General features: G+C 43.9%; 1 protein-coding gene across 1 annotated transcript in view; it reads left to right on the top strand.

Moving 5' to 3' along the window:
- LDAF1 (lipid droplet assembly factor 1) overlaps positions 1-15,237 on the top strand; it is a 45,555-nt gene that overhangs the window by 9,076 nt on the left and 21,242 nt on the right. Inside the window, exons 2-3 of the mRNA XM_075831364.1 lie at positions 6,558-6,703; positions 12,243-12,411. Of these exons, the coding sequence (XP_075687479.1) occupies positions 6,611-6,703; positions 12,243-12,411 (262 nt within the window). The 5' untranslated portion in view covers positions 6,558-6,610. The remainder of the gene's footprint in view (positions 1-6,557; positions 6,704-12,242; positions 12,412-15,237) is intronic.

Genomic DNA, 15,237 nt, shown 5'->3' with positions numbered 1-15,237 from the left:
GAAGCCAGAATGCTGGCGAAACGCGCATCTGGTGCTTAGTTCTTCTAATAATCCTATGTGCAGCAATAGGGCCTATTAGCTATACAGTCCACTACAATTCAAAATACTGTGGACGTAGCTAGTTTCTCGCTATATCCAAACAGGCTATCGGCTGTTCCAAGCCAGCTAGGTCTCGCGATACTACAGCGTAGCCTACTGGGCTTAGTCTAGCAGTGGAGCGTAATTCTGAGCTCCACTGTTTCCTCTTACCTCACCTTGGAGGTTAATCCCTCCGGTATCTTACACCGGATGGTCTCTCCTGCATCGCCGCCCCAGTTTAGCCCACTTGGGGCGCCCCTGCAGACTATCGCCTTGTCCTGTGCAGCTCCGGTTACATAGGCTGCATAGCACCAGGAATTTGCATTAAGCCCGACGGGCACAGCACAGCGCAGTGACCTCGTTCGTACCAGCTTTGAACTCCGGACAGCATCCCCCGCACTGCCGCTCTACTGATCACCCGTGGAGCGCCACTGCGGGAGATTGCATCGTCCGGACCATACTCCAGCAGCGCTGCCTACCAGGCGGCTTCCAGACTTAGCATCTACGTGCTGTTTCTGGTGTAGACTGCGGTAACACACAGTAACACATTACATGTTACACTGTTTTCTTTGCCCGTAGGGGAGTGTGAGTTCGGGGGTCACATACACATACTCAGTTGCACTAATTGGAATTTTTATCATTATTTGTTTATTTTTAATAATACTAATAATAGTTATATATTATATATGAGACCACACATTTTCCTTCTCCTCCCTTCCTCTATTTCATCAATTTATGCCGCGGAATCGCTGGTTTTCTGTTGCAGGTTTCCCCCATTAAATTCAATGGCGAGGTAAAAACCCGCAACAAAAAGCCGATGTTGCGATTTTTGCGGGGAAAATCTGCAATTCTGCCGCAAAAATCGCAACTAGGGGGAAAAAAAAAAAAGTCTATGCTTAAACAGATCTTTCTGTTCCTGCGTTCACGCCTACCTCCAGGGATGACATTTCATCCCATGTGACCGCTGCAGCCAAAAACACGCTGCAGCGATCACATGGGATGAAACGTCATCTCAGGAGGACAGGCTGCAGGGGGACTTGTCACCATGGCTACTAGTAAGTATGGACGTCCTTTTTTTTTTTTTTTTTACGTGCTGTTTTCCGCAGCAGACATTTCAGATGAAAAACTGCACCACAATTTGATGCAGTTTTTCGCCCGGAATTCCCTGCGGCGTCCAGGACGGGTACGCTGTGTACTTTTTACGCAGCGTATACTGTCCTGTGTGAACACACTCTTTTTAGTTCTCCAGAGCAGGTCTGACCAGTGGTCGGGTATCCGAAATGAGGACATCTATAACATGCAGCACGGTAAATAAATAGCGATGTGGGGGTTGATGTTTGAAACGTCTTAATCCTTTTAATTGTAAACCGGTGATTACAGAACATCATCGCTGTTGCCATGGAAATTGCTAATTAAATTTTTGAATGAAACTATTACAGCAACTCCTACCAGGAATGAAATATTGCTATTCATCTATTATGAATTAATCATTTCAAGGCACTGGATGAATCTACAGACTTTTATACCGTGCTGTGTAATTATTTTTTGTTCCTTTTTATGTAGCTCATTTTGATTCATAGTTTAGTGTTTTACAGCTGAGATCACGCTCCTAAATAGCTACTGTGACAACATTGTAAAACTTGTAGTGTTTCTCTCCTTTCTTTACATTCTATGTGAAGGTGTTACCTACACCATTTATTATACTGGAAAATATATCAAGTTTAATCCTTTAAAGACCCCGACGTTTTTAGTCTTAGTTTTTTACTCCCTGCCTTCCAAGAGCCATAACGCTTTTGTTTTTCTGTCAATAGAGTGGTGTGAGGGTTTATTTTTTATGGGACGAGCTGTCTTTTTTTTTTTTTTTTTTTTTATTGGTACCATGTATTGGTACATACGATTTTTTTAAATTAATTTTAAGTAAAAAAATTTTTTTTAGCGCTAAGCTTTTTTTTTACGCCGTTCAACGCTCAAGTTAACTAATGCTATATTGTGATAGTTGACTTTTACGGATGCAGCGATACCAAGTTTTGTTTTGTTTTTACATTGTGCTTGGGAAAAAATGGGAAAAGGTGTTTTTTTTTTGTTGAACTTTTAATAAATTTTTCAGGAGTGTAAAAAAAAAAAAATATTTAACTTTTTTACACGTGTTATTTGTCCCCCTAGGAGACATGAACCAGTGATCTTTAGCGGTCGCCCCCTCAGGCCTCATTTACACGAGCGTGTGCGTTTTGCGCACGCAAAAAAACGCAGCATTTTGCGTGCGCAAAAGGCACTTAACAGCTCCGGGTGGATTTACACGAGCGTGGGCGTTTTGCGCGCGCAAAAGGCACTTAACAGCTCCGTGTGTGATCACCATATGATGCGCGGCTGCGTGATTTTCGCGCAGCCGCCATCATTATGACACTCTGTATGTTTGTAAACAGAAAAGCACGTGGTGCTTTTCTGTTTTCATGCATACTTTTTACTGCTGTTGCACGAATCACGCGCGTCCCACGGAAATGCTTCCGTGTGGTGTGCGTGATTTTCACGCAACCATTGACTTCAATGGGTACGTGATGCACGAACAACGCACAAATATAGGACATGTCGTGCGTTTCACGCAGCGGACACACGCTGCGTGAAAATCACGGACTGTCTGCACGGCCCCATAGACTAATATAGGTCCGTGCGAGGCGCGTGAAAATCACGCGCGTTGCACGGACGTATATCACGTTCGTGTAAATCCGCCCTAATGGTTTAACTAGTTAAACGGCCAGGAACTCTGTTCCTGGCCGTTACAGCAGAGTGTCAGCTGTTTTACACCGGTGACACCCACAGTGTATGGAGCGCTCAGCACTTGAGCCCGCTCTCAACTTCAAACTTCACCCCCCCCCCCACACTCCATGATGTAGAGTTTCATAATGGGGCTGGAAAAATTTAAATCGTTAATATTATTATTATTTTTATTTTTTTAAACAAAAATCTATGTTTGGTCATTTGATAAAGGCTGGAAATAAATATTTAGAGTAACGTCTGTACAACCATCAGCAAAATGCAGGTACTATTCAAGGCCAGAGCCTCTTGCGCCCTGATGCTAAATCTATAACAGGGCCCCCTCACTATCACGTCATTTAGGATACGGTCACACGTAGCAGCGACCAAAGCCCGGCTCACTTGCGCTATTGTTTCCGCCACAAAAACGAAAACTTTACGGAACAGAGATAAATGGAAATCATTAGCAACGGAAGCTATGGTTTCAGTTTGGCTTTCTGTTGATGGGTTCCCCTGACGGAAAGGTCTGACAGAACCCATCAACGGAACCTAACGCTGATGTGAGCAGGCCCTAAGCAGTCCTTATAAAACTTACCTCTTCACTATTGCCTATTCTTCTTCCACCAGCTGTCATTGTATATATGCAAGTGAAGCCTCAAACACACAAACGTATTATATATTTTATTGTACGGATCCGTAATACAAGGGTGATTTTATCCTGTTGAGTTTTCTTTGCCTCCATGTGATTTTTTTATTTTTATTTTTGCATTTAGTTTTTTTTTTATTTGCAGTCCGTGTACCACTGTATGGTAATCTGCCACATGTGAACATACCCTAACAAAACTAACCACCAAACTACTGTTTTGTCCCTAACTTATTTTATCTAGTGATCCTCTAGTGAAATGTATTTGCACCCTCCCGCCCTGTGATATATTGTACAATGATACGGAATATGTTGGTGTTTTATAAGTAAATAATAACCATTATTAAAGTGTCAGTCCAGTTATACTCTAACGCCTAAACTAACATCAGGTGTGGATATACACTCTTGGGGTATGTTCACACGGCAACGCCATTTACATCTGAAATTACGGAGCTGTTTTCAGATTAAAACAGCTCCTGAATTTCAGACGTTTTGCCAAGTGTACGTGTTTTTCGTTGCATTTTTTGCGGACGTAATTGGAGCTGGTTTTCATTGGAGTCAATGAAAAACGGCTCCAATTACGTCCCAAGAAGTGACATGCACTTCTTTGAGGCGGGTGTCTTTTTACGTACCGTCTTTTTTTTTTTTTTTTTTTACAAAATCTTTATTTGGTAATGAAGACATAACAAATCAGTAGACATTCCCACATATCGGGAGCATATATCGCTATCAGTAGACATTCTTTACGTACCGTCTTTTGACAGCGGCGCGTAAAAAAAAACACCCGTCTGCACAGAACACCCTAAGACCCATTGAATTCAATGGGCAGATGTTTGGAGCCGTGTTTTCGGCCGTAATTCGAGGCGTAAAACGCCTGAATTACATCCGTAAATAGGGCGTGTGAACATACCCTTACACGCCGGGCTGCACGCAACGGCCGAAGAATATTGTGCAAGGGTGCAATTCTAATTAATTTGACCTGTGCACGATACTCTCCGGGGCTTCGTACGGTTTCCACTGCAACTGCACCGCTCATCATGCAAGAGCGTCTTTCAACGTCCAATATTGATTCGGGCGGAGAGTATAACTGGACTAACCCTTTAAGGCCTTATTCACACGAACGTGTGCGTTTTGCACTCGCAAAAAAAGTAGCGTTTTCTGCGCGTTGCAGTTCCGTGTGTCATCAGTGAATGGTGTGTGGCTGCGTGATTTTCACGTATATGCCATCCTTATGACACGTGGTTTTGATGTTTAAAAAAAGACATGAAGGAAGTGCTTTTATTTTTTCTTTCATTTCTTTATCTACTGTTTCGCGAATCACGCGCGACACACCGAAGTGCTTCCGTGTGCTGCGCGTGATTTTCACGCACCCATTGACTTCAATGGGTGCGTAATGCGCAAAAAACGGCCAAGTATAGGACATGTCGTGAGTTTTACGCAGTGGACATATGTCCGCTGCGTGAAAATCACGTACTGCCTGAACGGCCCCATTGACTAACGTAGGTCCGTGAGACGCGTGTGATTTTTCACGCACGTATCACGGAGGATGTGAAACACTTTCGTGTGAATAAGGCCTAAGTTTGTGGCTGTAGAGCTCATATGGTATTCACATTGTTAGGCCTCTTTCACACAGCAGTATTTTGGTCAGTATTTGCAAGACAAAACCAGGAGCGGAATATAAACAGAAACAGAAAAACTATCATGGAAAGATTTGCACCTTTTGCGTCTCTTGGACCCACTCCTATTTTTTTACGGCCCGAAAGACGGTTGAAAATAGCCCGTGTGAACATACCCTCATATTTACAGTTATGTTCTGTGGAAATGATTGATTACTATATGCAATTCAATAATGTTACAATATGGAGTGAACAAGAAGGTTGGTTGCACTGCTAAGCAATTAAAATTGCATTTATAGGTCTCCATGTTTAAATCGGGGATCCTTATAAAGCAATTAATCACCGTCCAATGAACAAGAGAAATTTGCATTCCTGAGGAACCCTAACTCTGAGTCATATCCTGGCACATATAGGCGAATTAGACTCCTGCTGGTGTTCCTAGTAATCCCTCAGGTTTTAAAGACTAGTGGTAGTAACCCTAATGGTAGTAACCCTACTGGAAGCTTAAAAGAAAATCTATTTGGGGGTTTTTTTTCCGCCCTTTTTAGATGTAAGCGTTAAAAGGGTTATTTTTTACACCCTTTTTTCACATTGCAGTGTGAGCTGTGATGTTATTTGAGCACCGAAGAGCAGAATAACAAAATACCCATCATGGAACCAATGACTCTAGTGTGAACAAAGTCTTACTTTTATTTTACACCTTCTAAATCTGAGGACTAATGGATACACCCATGACTGTACATAGGCGCAGAAAGTCCTTAAAGTTCCGTAACGGGAAAAGAGAGAACACCCGGAAAGGGAAAAGGGTGAAATTGCAGAGAGTGCAGAGCAGACATGTTAAAGTCATACAAGACTTAAAGGGGTTTTCCCATAATCATTATTTTTCACCTATCCACACGATAGGTTGATAAATATCTGATCGGTGGGGGTCCGACTGCTGGGACACCCACCAATAAAGAGAATGGGCTTACCTTGCCGTTCCTGGGAACCCCATAGGTAATGAGGGGTAGTGCGCATGCTCAACCACCGCTCCATTAATTTATGTGGGACTGCCGCTTCGCTATCTCCGGCAGCCCCATGGAAATTAATGGAGTGGCGGCCAAGCGTGTGCAGTACCACTTCATTCATATTTGGCTCCCCGAAATGGCAAGGTAAACCCATTCTCGTGATCGGTGGGGGTCCTAGCGGTCGGATGGGCGGAGTCTAAGGTGCCAGACAATTTGTGCCTATAGGCTTATGAGATGTAAATTGTCTTCTAATACACTACAATTATATAACACTGAAAACAGGACTTAAATAAATTTACATATTACATACACAGATCTAGAATTTGTTGTTGGCTTTACAGGGAATGGTGGTTCCGGGTGCTGAACCCCGCAGATTTTGTGTTAATGATAACCCTTTAGAATGAAATTAATATTAATGGATCAGAATACAATATCATTAAAAAAATTATTATTTTTTTTTAGGAAGTTGCTGCCATTAGAAACGCCCCATTGGATCCTGGCAACAGGAAATCACCATGGCCAGTTCGGAAAGTCCATGTGGAGAGAAAATGCAGGACATGCACTCTAAACTAAACTCTGTCATGAAGACCATCAATAACAACTCCAAGGTCTTTTCCTTTTATCTTTCTTTGGCTATAGAACTATTGGTAGATAGTGGCTCCCCTAGATCCCCCTGTAGATAGTGGCTCCCCTAGATCCCCCTGTAGATAGTGGCTCCCCTAGATCCCCCTGTAGATAGTGGCTCCCCTAGATCCCCCTGTAGATAGTGGCTCCCCTAGATCCCCCTGTAGATAGTGGCTCCCCTAGATCCCCCTGTAGATAGTGGCTCCCCTAGATCCCCCCTGTAGATAGTGGCTCCCCTAGATCCCCCTGTAGATAGTGGCTCCCCTAGATCCCCCTGTAGATAGTGGCTCCCCTAGATCCCCCTGTAGATAGTGGCTCCCCTAGATCCCCCTGTAGATAGTGGCTCCCCTAGATCCCCCTGTAGATAGTGGCTCCCCTAGATCCCCCTGTAGATAGTGGCTCCCCTAGATCCCCCTGTAGATAGTGGCTCCCCTAGATCCCGCTGTAGATAGTGGCTCCCCTAGATCCCCCTGTAGATAGTGGCTCCCCTAGATCCCCCTGTAGATAGTGGCTCCCCTAGATCCCCCTGTAGATAGTGGCTCCCCTAGATCCCCCTGTAGATAGTGGCTCCCCTAGATCCCCCTGTAGATAGTGGCTCCCCTAGATCCCCCTGTAGATAGTGGCTCCCCTAGATCCCCCTGTAGATAGTGGCTCCCCTAGATCCCCCTGTAGATAGTGGCTCCCCTAGATCCCCCCTGTAGATAGTGGCTCCCCTAGATCCCCCTGTAGATAGTGGCTCCCCTAGATCCCCCTGTAGATAGTGGCTCCCCTAGATCCCCCTGTAGATAGTGGCTCCCCTAGATCCCCCTGTAGATAGTGGCTCCCCTAGATCCCCCTGTAGATAGTGGCTCCCCTAGATCCCCCTGTAGATAGTGGCTCCCCTAGATCCCCCTGTAGATAGTGGCTCCCCTAGATCCCCCTGTAGATAGTGGCTCCCCTAGATCCCCCTGTAGATAGTGGCACCCCTAGATCCCCCTGTAGATAGTGGCTCCCCTAGATCCCCCTGTAGATGGCGGCTCCCGTAGGGGATCCCCCTGTAGATGGCGCCTCCCGTAGGGGATCCCCCTGTAGATGGCGCCTCTCGTAGGGGATCCCCCTGTAGATGGCGCCTCTCGTAGGGGATCCCCCTGTAGAGGGCGCCTCTCGTAGGGGATCCCCCTGTAGAGGGCGCCTCTCGTAGGGGATCCCCCTGTAGAGGGCGCCTCTCGTAGGGGATCCCCCTGTAGATGGCGCCTCTCGTAGGGGATCCCCCTGTAGATGGCGCCTCTCGTAGGGGATCCCCCTGTAGATGGCGCCTCTCGTAGGGGATCCCCCTGTAGATGGCGCCTCTCGTAGGGGATCCCCCTGTAGATGGCGCCTCTCGTAGGGGATCCCCCTGTAGATGGCGCCTCTCGTAGGGGATCCCCCTGTAGATGGCGCCTCTCGTAGGGGATCCCCCTGTAGATGGCGCCTCTCGTAGGGGATCCCCCTGTAGATGGCGCCTCTCGTAGGGGATCCCCCTGTAGATGGCGCCTCTCGTAGGGGATCCCCCTGTAGATGGCGCCTCTCGTAGGGGATCCCCCTGTAGATGGCGCCTCTCGTAGGGGATCCCCCTGTAGATGGCGCCTCTCGTAGGGGATCCCCCTGTAGATGGCGCCTCTCGTAGGGGATCCCCCTGTAGATGGCGCCTCTCGTAGGGGATCCCCCTGTAGATGGCGCCTCTCGTAGGGGATCCCCCTGTAGATGGCGCCTCTCGTAGGGGATCCCCCTGTAGATGGCGCCTCTCGTAGGGGATCCCCCTGTAGATGGCGCCTCTCGTAGGGGATCCCCCTGTAGATGGCGCCTCTCGTAGGGGATCCCCCTGTAGATGGCGCCTCTCGTAGGGGATCCCCCTGTAGATGGCGCCTCTCGTAGGGGATCCCCCTGTAGATGGCGCCTCTCGTAGGGGATCCCCCTGTAGATGGCGCCTCTCGTAGTGGATCCCCCTGTAGATGGTCACTCACACTGTTAACTGAAAAAAAACAACTTTACATACTCACCTGATCCCGTTCCCGTGCCGTCCTCTAGCAGACCTGGTCTCTTCTGGCCAAGTCTGCTATTGCTGAACAATGCATTATACCGCTTGCGTCATTGAAAGGCACTGAATGGCAGAGCAAGGAGCTAATGTTATTTGCCGTGCCAGCGCTAGTTATCCATGTTATAGGCATATGCGTAATACAGATACAATTATATTACAGGAGGGGGTGGTGGCAGTTGGTTTCAGTGGCGCCGCCGCTGCCTCAGGTGAGACGCTCACCTCGCCTCGTGGACGGTGCAGCCCTGTACCCATCCTATCTTTTTCTGCTTTGGTTATTCCTCGGCCACTGAGTTACAGTGTAGCACAACGAGCTACACTGTTTCCGGAACTCGGAAACTTAGGAAATAGCGTAGTTTGTTATGCTACCCTGTTTCCGGAACTCCCATAACGTAGCTCAGCTGTTTTCGTACTCCCTTTAAACTCGTAACTCAGTGGCCAGGAGAAGTTAGGACTGTTTTAGAAATAGATGCGGGTCCCAGAGATGGTATCCGCCTTTTACTGGGCGTTTATGGCATATCCTGTGAATAATCCATAAATGTCCTAGATAGGAGTACCTCTTTAAACTAAAAAAAAACTAATATCAATATAAAATACTAACCATACTTATCATGAAATCCAATGTGTAAAAAAGAAACAAAACCCATTTTATATTTGTAGCCCAGGAAACCCACACCCCTTTTTCCCTCTTCAGTGCTAGTATATGTAAAAACAAATTTGGGTAAATGGACAGGACTTAGTTTGCTTTGTCGATGGCTGAGAGGCAGCTTCCTTCAGCAGAAACCTCCCCAGTATTCTATCATAAATGCAGATTATGCAAAGTCAAGCCACATCCTCTGAGTAAAAACCGCCCCTAAGCAAATTCCTGTTTTTATTTCCCCCTTATTCCTTTAAAGAGTTAAAGATTTTTTTTCATATAGCTCATTTATAAAGTATTACATACACTATAGAAACACTACACATTTTACTAATACTAGTACTTATACAATATTTGTATCATCAACAAGTGCTTTGCCCCTTAAAGTGTTTTAGGTGAAGTCAATTAGACTGAAATTACTTAAAAGAAAACTACTAAAGTCCTAACGTAGAAAAACATTTAAAAGTGAAGGGTGAAACAGGTGCGCAGGAATATGCGATGTAATTATAGTGATTATTGCAATTTATCCGGGGAAATTAAAAGATATGGAGGCTATGGAAAAGATTTGCAAAATATATCAGTGCTGTTGATTGTTGGGCACGACCTTCCTGCCCACGACAAGACCGCTATGAAAAATAGCCTAATCAAATATTCTTTTCCTAAATTCTTGCTAGGAACTGTACATATTCTTCAAGCTGCCAGGTGCTCTCTTTATATCAGTGGACTTTACCCCTGTTTATTTCTGTAATATCTTTAATACTTTGCTGAATACTAGGATTTCCACAGTTGCATTATACAATGTATTCTTAGTATGGTTCTTCTTATTGTACATTTAAAAAAAACAAAAAAAAAACATTCCCGTCTTTACACAGGCTCCAACTAGCATATATATTCCACCACCATCCCTGTCTCTTGTTTTCCTGTCTGTGTCAGTCTTCACTGTAATATTTGCATTCTACTAATAAATTAAGATCAGAATGAATAGTGGTAAAATACATATAAAACATAAACATGCCTTTATCATCAGTAAGTTAATGCAGCATTTGTGGCTTTAACCTCTTAAAGACCAGGCCAATTTGTCATTTTCTTCAAGCCGTAACTTTTTTATTTCTTTGTCGACATATGAGGGCTTGTTTTTTGCAGGGCAAGTTGTAGTTTTTCATAGCACCATTTATTGTAGCACATAATGTACTGGGAAGCTGAAAAAAATTATTTGTGGGGGTGAAATGGGCAAAAAACAGCGATTACGACTTTTTTTGGGGGGGTTTTGCTTTTACAGCGTCCATCAGGCGGTAAAAACTAGATATTTATCTTATTCTACCGGTTGACACGATTATGGCGATGCCAAATGTATGTTTTGCTTTATATTGTACCACTTTTAAAAAAATAAAACCTATTTGCTAAAAAAAAAATGTTTTGTGCCGGCATATTCTGAGAGCCGTAACTTTTTTTTTTTACCGGTTCTGTCAACTTTTTTATTTATTTTTTGATGTTGCTTTAGTGAAAAAAGCTTTTTATATATATATATATATATTATATATATATATATATATATATATATATATATTTATTTTTTTGGAACACTATAAAAAACGTTATTTCGTTTTTTTTTTTTTCCTTTTTTTTTTTTTTTTTTTTTTTAGTCCCTCGCTGGTTCAAGTACCCTAGGAGGACTAAAAGAAAAAAAAGGAAAAAAAAACACAAATACTCATGTATGCAAGTATATCGTGATACTGACCGTATGTTTGAAGCCCTGCCAGAGGAAGGGCTTCAAAGGGGTGCAACGATTGGAGACCTGATGGACTTCATTAAGCTGCCATCGTCACCGGCTGATCCCATTGCGGGGGGGGGGCACGATGATATGTATCATGCCCCCCTGATTCTAACAATTTAACTGCCGAGGTCGCGATTGACCGTGGCATTTAAGGTGTTAAATGGGCGGAATCAAAGTAATCTTTGATTCCGCCCAATGGAGTGAGGTATCGGCTGTACAACACAGCCGCCACCCGCTGAGTATGGAGCGCACTCAGCCCATGAGCCCGCTCCATACTTCCCCTTAACAGTTGCCACATACATGTACGTAGTATTTCGTTAAGGGGTTAAAGCATGGGGGTCTCTTGACATATTTTTAAAAATCAAGGGGCTGTCCCAGAATCTACAATTATCACCTATCCACAGAATAGGTGATAATTGTAAGATCACTGTGGGCCCCACCAAAGGGATACCTGCCGATCGTGAGTTCGGGGGTTCCTGACTCTCCAGATCCTCCTCACTGCAACCACCCAGTGAGTGGGAGCTTGAATGGAGTGGCGGGCTATGGGACTTACATAAACATAGACTTTGAATGGGGCGGCAGCACGCGTGCTCGACCACTGCTCCATTTAATGTCCTCCTTACTGCGGTTGAGCAGTAAGGAGGAACGGGGGCTTCAGGACCCCCGTTTTCACAATGAGTGGCAGTCCCAGCGGTAGGGGCCTTCAGTGATGAGACAATTATCACCTATCCTGTGGATAGGTGATAATTGTCAGTTCTAGAAATAGTGAGCATCATTAAGACACCATACGGCAGCACACAGTCCGTATTAAAGACCTGTAGGGTTGCTATAGAACTTTAGTCATAATGTTGTGCCCTTATACTGTGTGCGTACTTTGACCCAAAAGTTAAAGAAGTTTTCCGGGTATATACATTGAGCAATATGTGATCGACAGGCGTCCCAGCAGTTCTTCATAGGTTTTTATGTATCAATCACTGTTCCTGGTGTTTTTAGAATTGAAATAGAACACAATTAAATATGTTTTTGTTTTTTGCCTAATCCTCTTCCATATTGTTGTAGGTGGTCGCCTTTATGAACTCCCCTGTTGGACAGTACTTGGATGAGCGTCCATTCCTGTCCCTATCACTCCTGGTTTTTATCGCACTCTCTGCTGTTCCAATTGGCTTATTTCTGACTGTAATTGCGGGAACAGCCGTAACGGCCTGCCTTGGGGTTATAATATTAGAAGGTAAGGAACATATAAATTTACATTTTCTTCAGTCTTTTTGCTAAATTTATATGGGGCAATTATTGATCCTTGTAATTGCCTGATATAAAAGGACATTACCACAGGCATGGCTGGTATCTGAGGGAGTCCAATAGCTCATCTGCCACATTACATACCAGTATTCTAAATGGCGCATAGTAGGCAGGAGCCCTGATAGGCTATGTTCACACAGAAGTTGCAAGTTTTTTTGACGCGGAAATTGCGCCGCAAAACTCGTCAAAAACGGCCCGAAAATGCCTTTCAATGGGAGGCGGAGGCGTCTTTTTTTTTTTTTTTTTTTTTTTTTTTTCTCCCACGAGCGGTAAAACCGGCTCGCGGGAAAAAGAAGGGACATGCCCTATTTTCGGGTGTTTACGCCTCTGACCTCCCAGTGACATCAGTTGGAGGCAGAGAAAGAGTACTTCGTGGCGTTTTATGCCCGCGGCCCTCAATGGCTGCGGGCGAAAAACGCAGCGAAAATTGGCGTGCAGAGAGAGGAAAATATGCCTCAAACTTCCAAACGGAATTTTGAGGCAGATTTCCACCTGCAAAAAAACTCAGTGTGAACCCAGCCCAACATTGGGATCAAGGAGCTTCAAGTTAAACCTCTGGACATTGCAGATTTAGGAGTCATCGCAGTTACTCGGGGTCCAAGCTCATGCAGTCATAATGTTCTCTTCTGACAAGTCATATAATATAGATTATCAGAAGATACTTCTCAAATTCCCTTTCAAGACGTGATATTCTACCAACACATTGTAGACGCAGGTAGTATTTAACTCTACAACAGTGGTCTCCAATCTGTGGCTCTCCAACAGTATCAGAACTACAACCCCCAGCATGCGATGACAGCCTGCGGCTTAGATCACTGCTCTACAATATAATTTTTGTTATACGGATATCAGCATTAGCCCTTCCCATTTATATCGTTGGCTCCTCATCCTGTTCTTTACATTTGCATTTCACAGTTCCTTGGACACCTTGTGGGTGACAGATGTCCTATGTGGTAATAAGCCGCTCACAATATAATTATAAATTCAATAATTTCACAGATTAGCTGCTCCATATGTTTCATAAAGAAATTATATAGGAAACAAATTCTTATTAAACACCATAAAGTTATCTGAGAAATATTTTACAATTTAAAAGGAAATTTCTTGATAATTTGTAATTATTTTTTATATCCATTTGAAAGTTATAAATATACAATTTAGATAATTTCCTTGAACATTAGGTAGGGTGTGTGTGTGTATGTATGTGTGTGTATATGTGTATATATATATATATATATATATATATATATATATATATATATATATATATATCACACCCTGCTGAATGGCTTGTTACAAGAGAGCGCTCTGATAACTGTACGGTAATGAGCGGTGCACCTGTGACCGATTTTCATCCACTAGAAGTAAAAAGAAATTACAGAAAGCAGAGATCTTGAAAACCATGGGGAAATTCATCAAAACTAGTGTAAGGGCGAAGTAGAGTAGTTGCCCATAGCAACCAATCAGATTTCTTCTTTCATTTTCAAAAGGACTTTTAAAAGAAAAAGAGAACTGGAATACGATTGGCTGCTATGGGCAACTTTTCCACTTTTTCTTCGCACTAGTTTTGAGAAATATCCCCCTTACGTATCTTGAAATATTGCATAACTTTACATTATATAATGATTTAAACTTTATTGTCTGAGATCGGAATACCCCTTTTACGTTTTTATGTTCTCCCTCTAGTACTAATGCAGTATATTGCTTATGGGTTTTTAGATGCATAAGGTAGCATAGCTGGTCATTTATTAAATAGATAATAAAATAATATATGAAAATATAATGGATTAAATAAAATCATAAATATAAACCGTTCAAATATTCTTGTTCTAATTTCCCTCACACAAGCCTAGCTGCATGCATGGTTTTTTTTTCTTTTTCTTTTTTGTTTGTTTGTTGGGAGTGTGGGAATAAACCAGTATCCAGGGGGAAACCCATGCAAAACATGGGGAGATCACACACACTCCATGTAGTTGTTTCCCTTGGCTGGATTTAACCCCAGGACGCCAGTGCTGCTACTGTGTTAAAGAGGCTCTGTCACCAGATTTTGCAACCCCTATGTGCTATTGCAGCAGATAGGCGCTGCAATGTAGATTACAGTAACGTTTTTATTTTTAAAAAACGAGCATTTTTGGCCAAGTTATGACCATTTTTGTATTTATGCAAATGAGGCTTGCAAAAGTACAACTGGGCGTGTTTAAAGTAAAAGTACAACTGGGCGTGTATTATGTGCGTACATCGGGGCGTGTTTACTACTTTTACTAGCTGGGCGTTCTGACGAGAAGTATCATCCACTTCTCTACACAACGCCCAGCTTCTGGCAGATCACGCTGTGACGTCACTTCCCCAGGTCCTGCATCGTGTCAGACGAGCGAGGACACATCGGCACCAGAGGCTACAGTTGATTCTGCAGCAGCATCGGCGTTTGCAGGTAAGTAGCTACATCGACTTACCTGCAAACGCCGATGCTGCTGCAGAATCATCTGTAGCCTCTGGTGCCGATGTGTCCTCGCTCGTCCGACACGATGCAGGACCTGTGAGTGACGTCACAGCGTGATCTCTCGAGAACACGCTGTCTGCACTGCCAGAAGCTGGGCGTTCTGAAGAGAAGTGGATGATACTTCTCGTCAGAACGCCCAGCTAGTAAAAGAAGTAAAAACGCCCCGATGTACGCACATAATACACGCCCAGTTGGACTTTTACTTTTCAACACGCCCAGTTGTACTTTTGCAAGCCTCATTTGCATAAATACAAA

The sequence above is a fragment of the Rhinoderma darwinii genome, chromosome 6 (assembly GCF_050947455.1).
Source record: "Rhinoderma darwinii isolate aRhiDar2 chromosome 6, aRhiDar2.hap1, whole genome shotgun sequence".
NCBI lineage: Eukaryota > Metazoa > Chordata > Amphibia > Anura > Rhinodermatidae > Rhinoderma > Rhinoderma darwinii.
The sequence above is the reverse complement of the archived record's forward strand: the minus strand, read 5'-3'. Positions and strand labels throughout refer to the sequence as shown.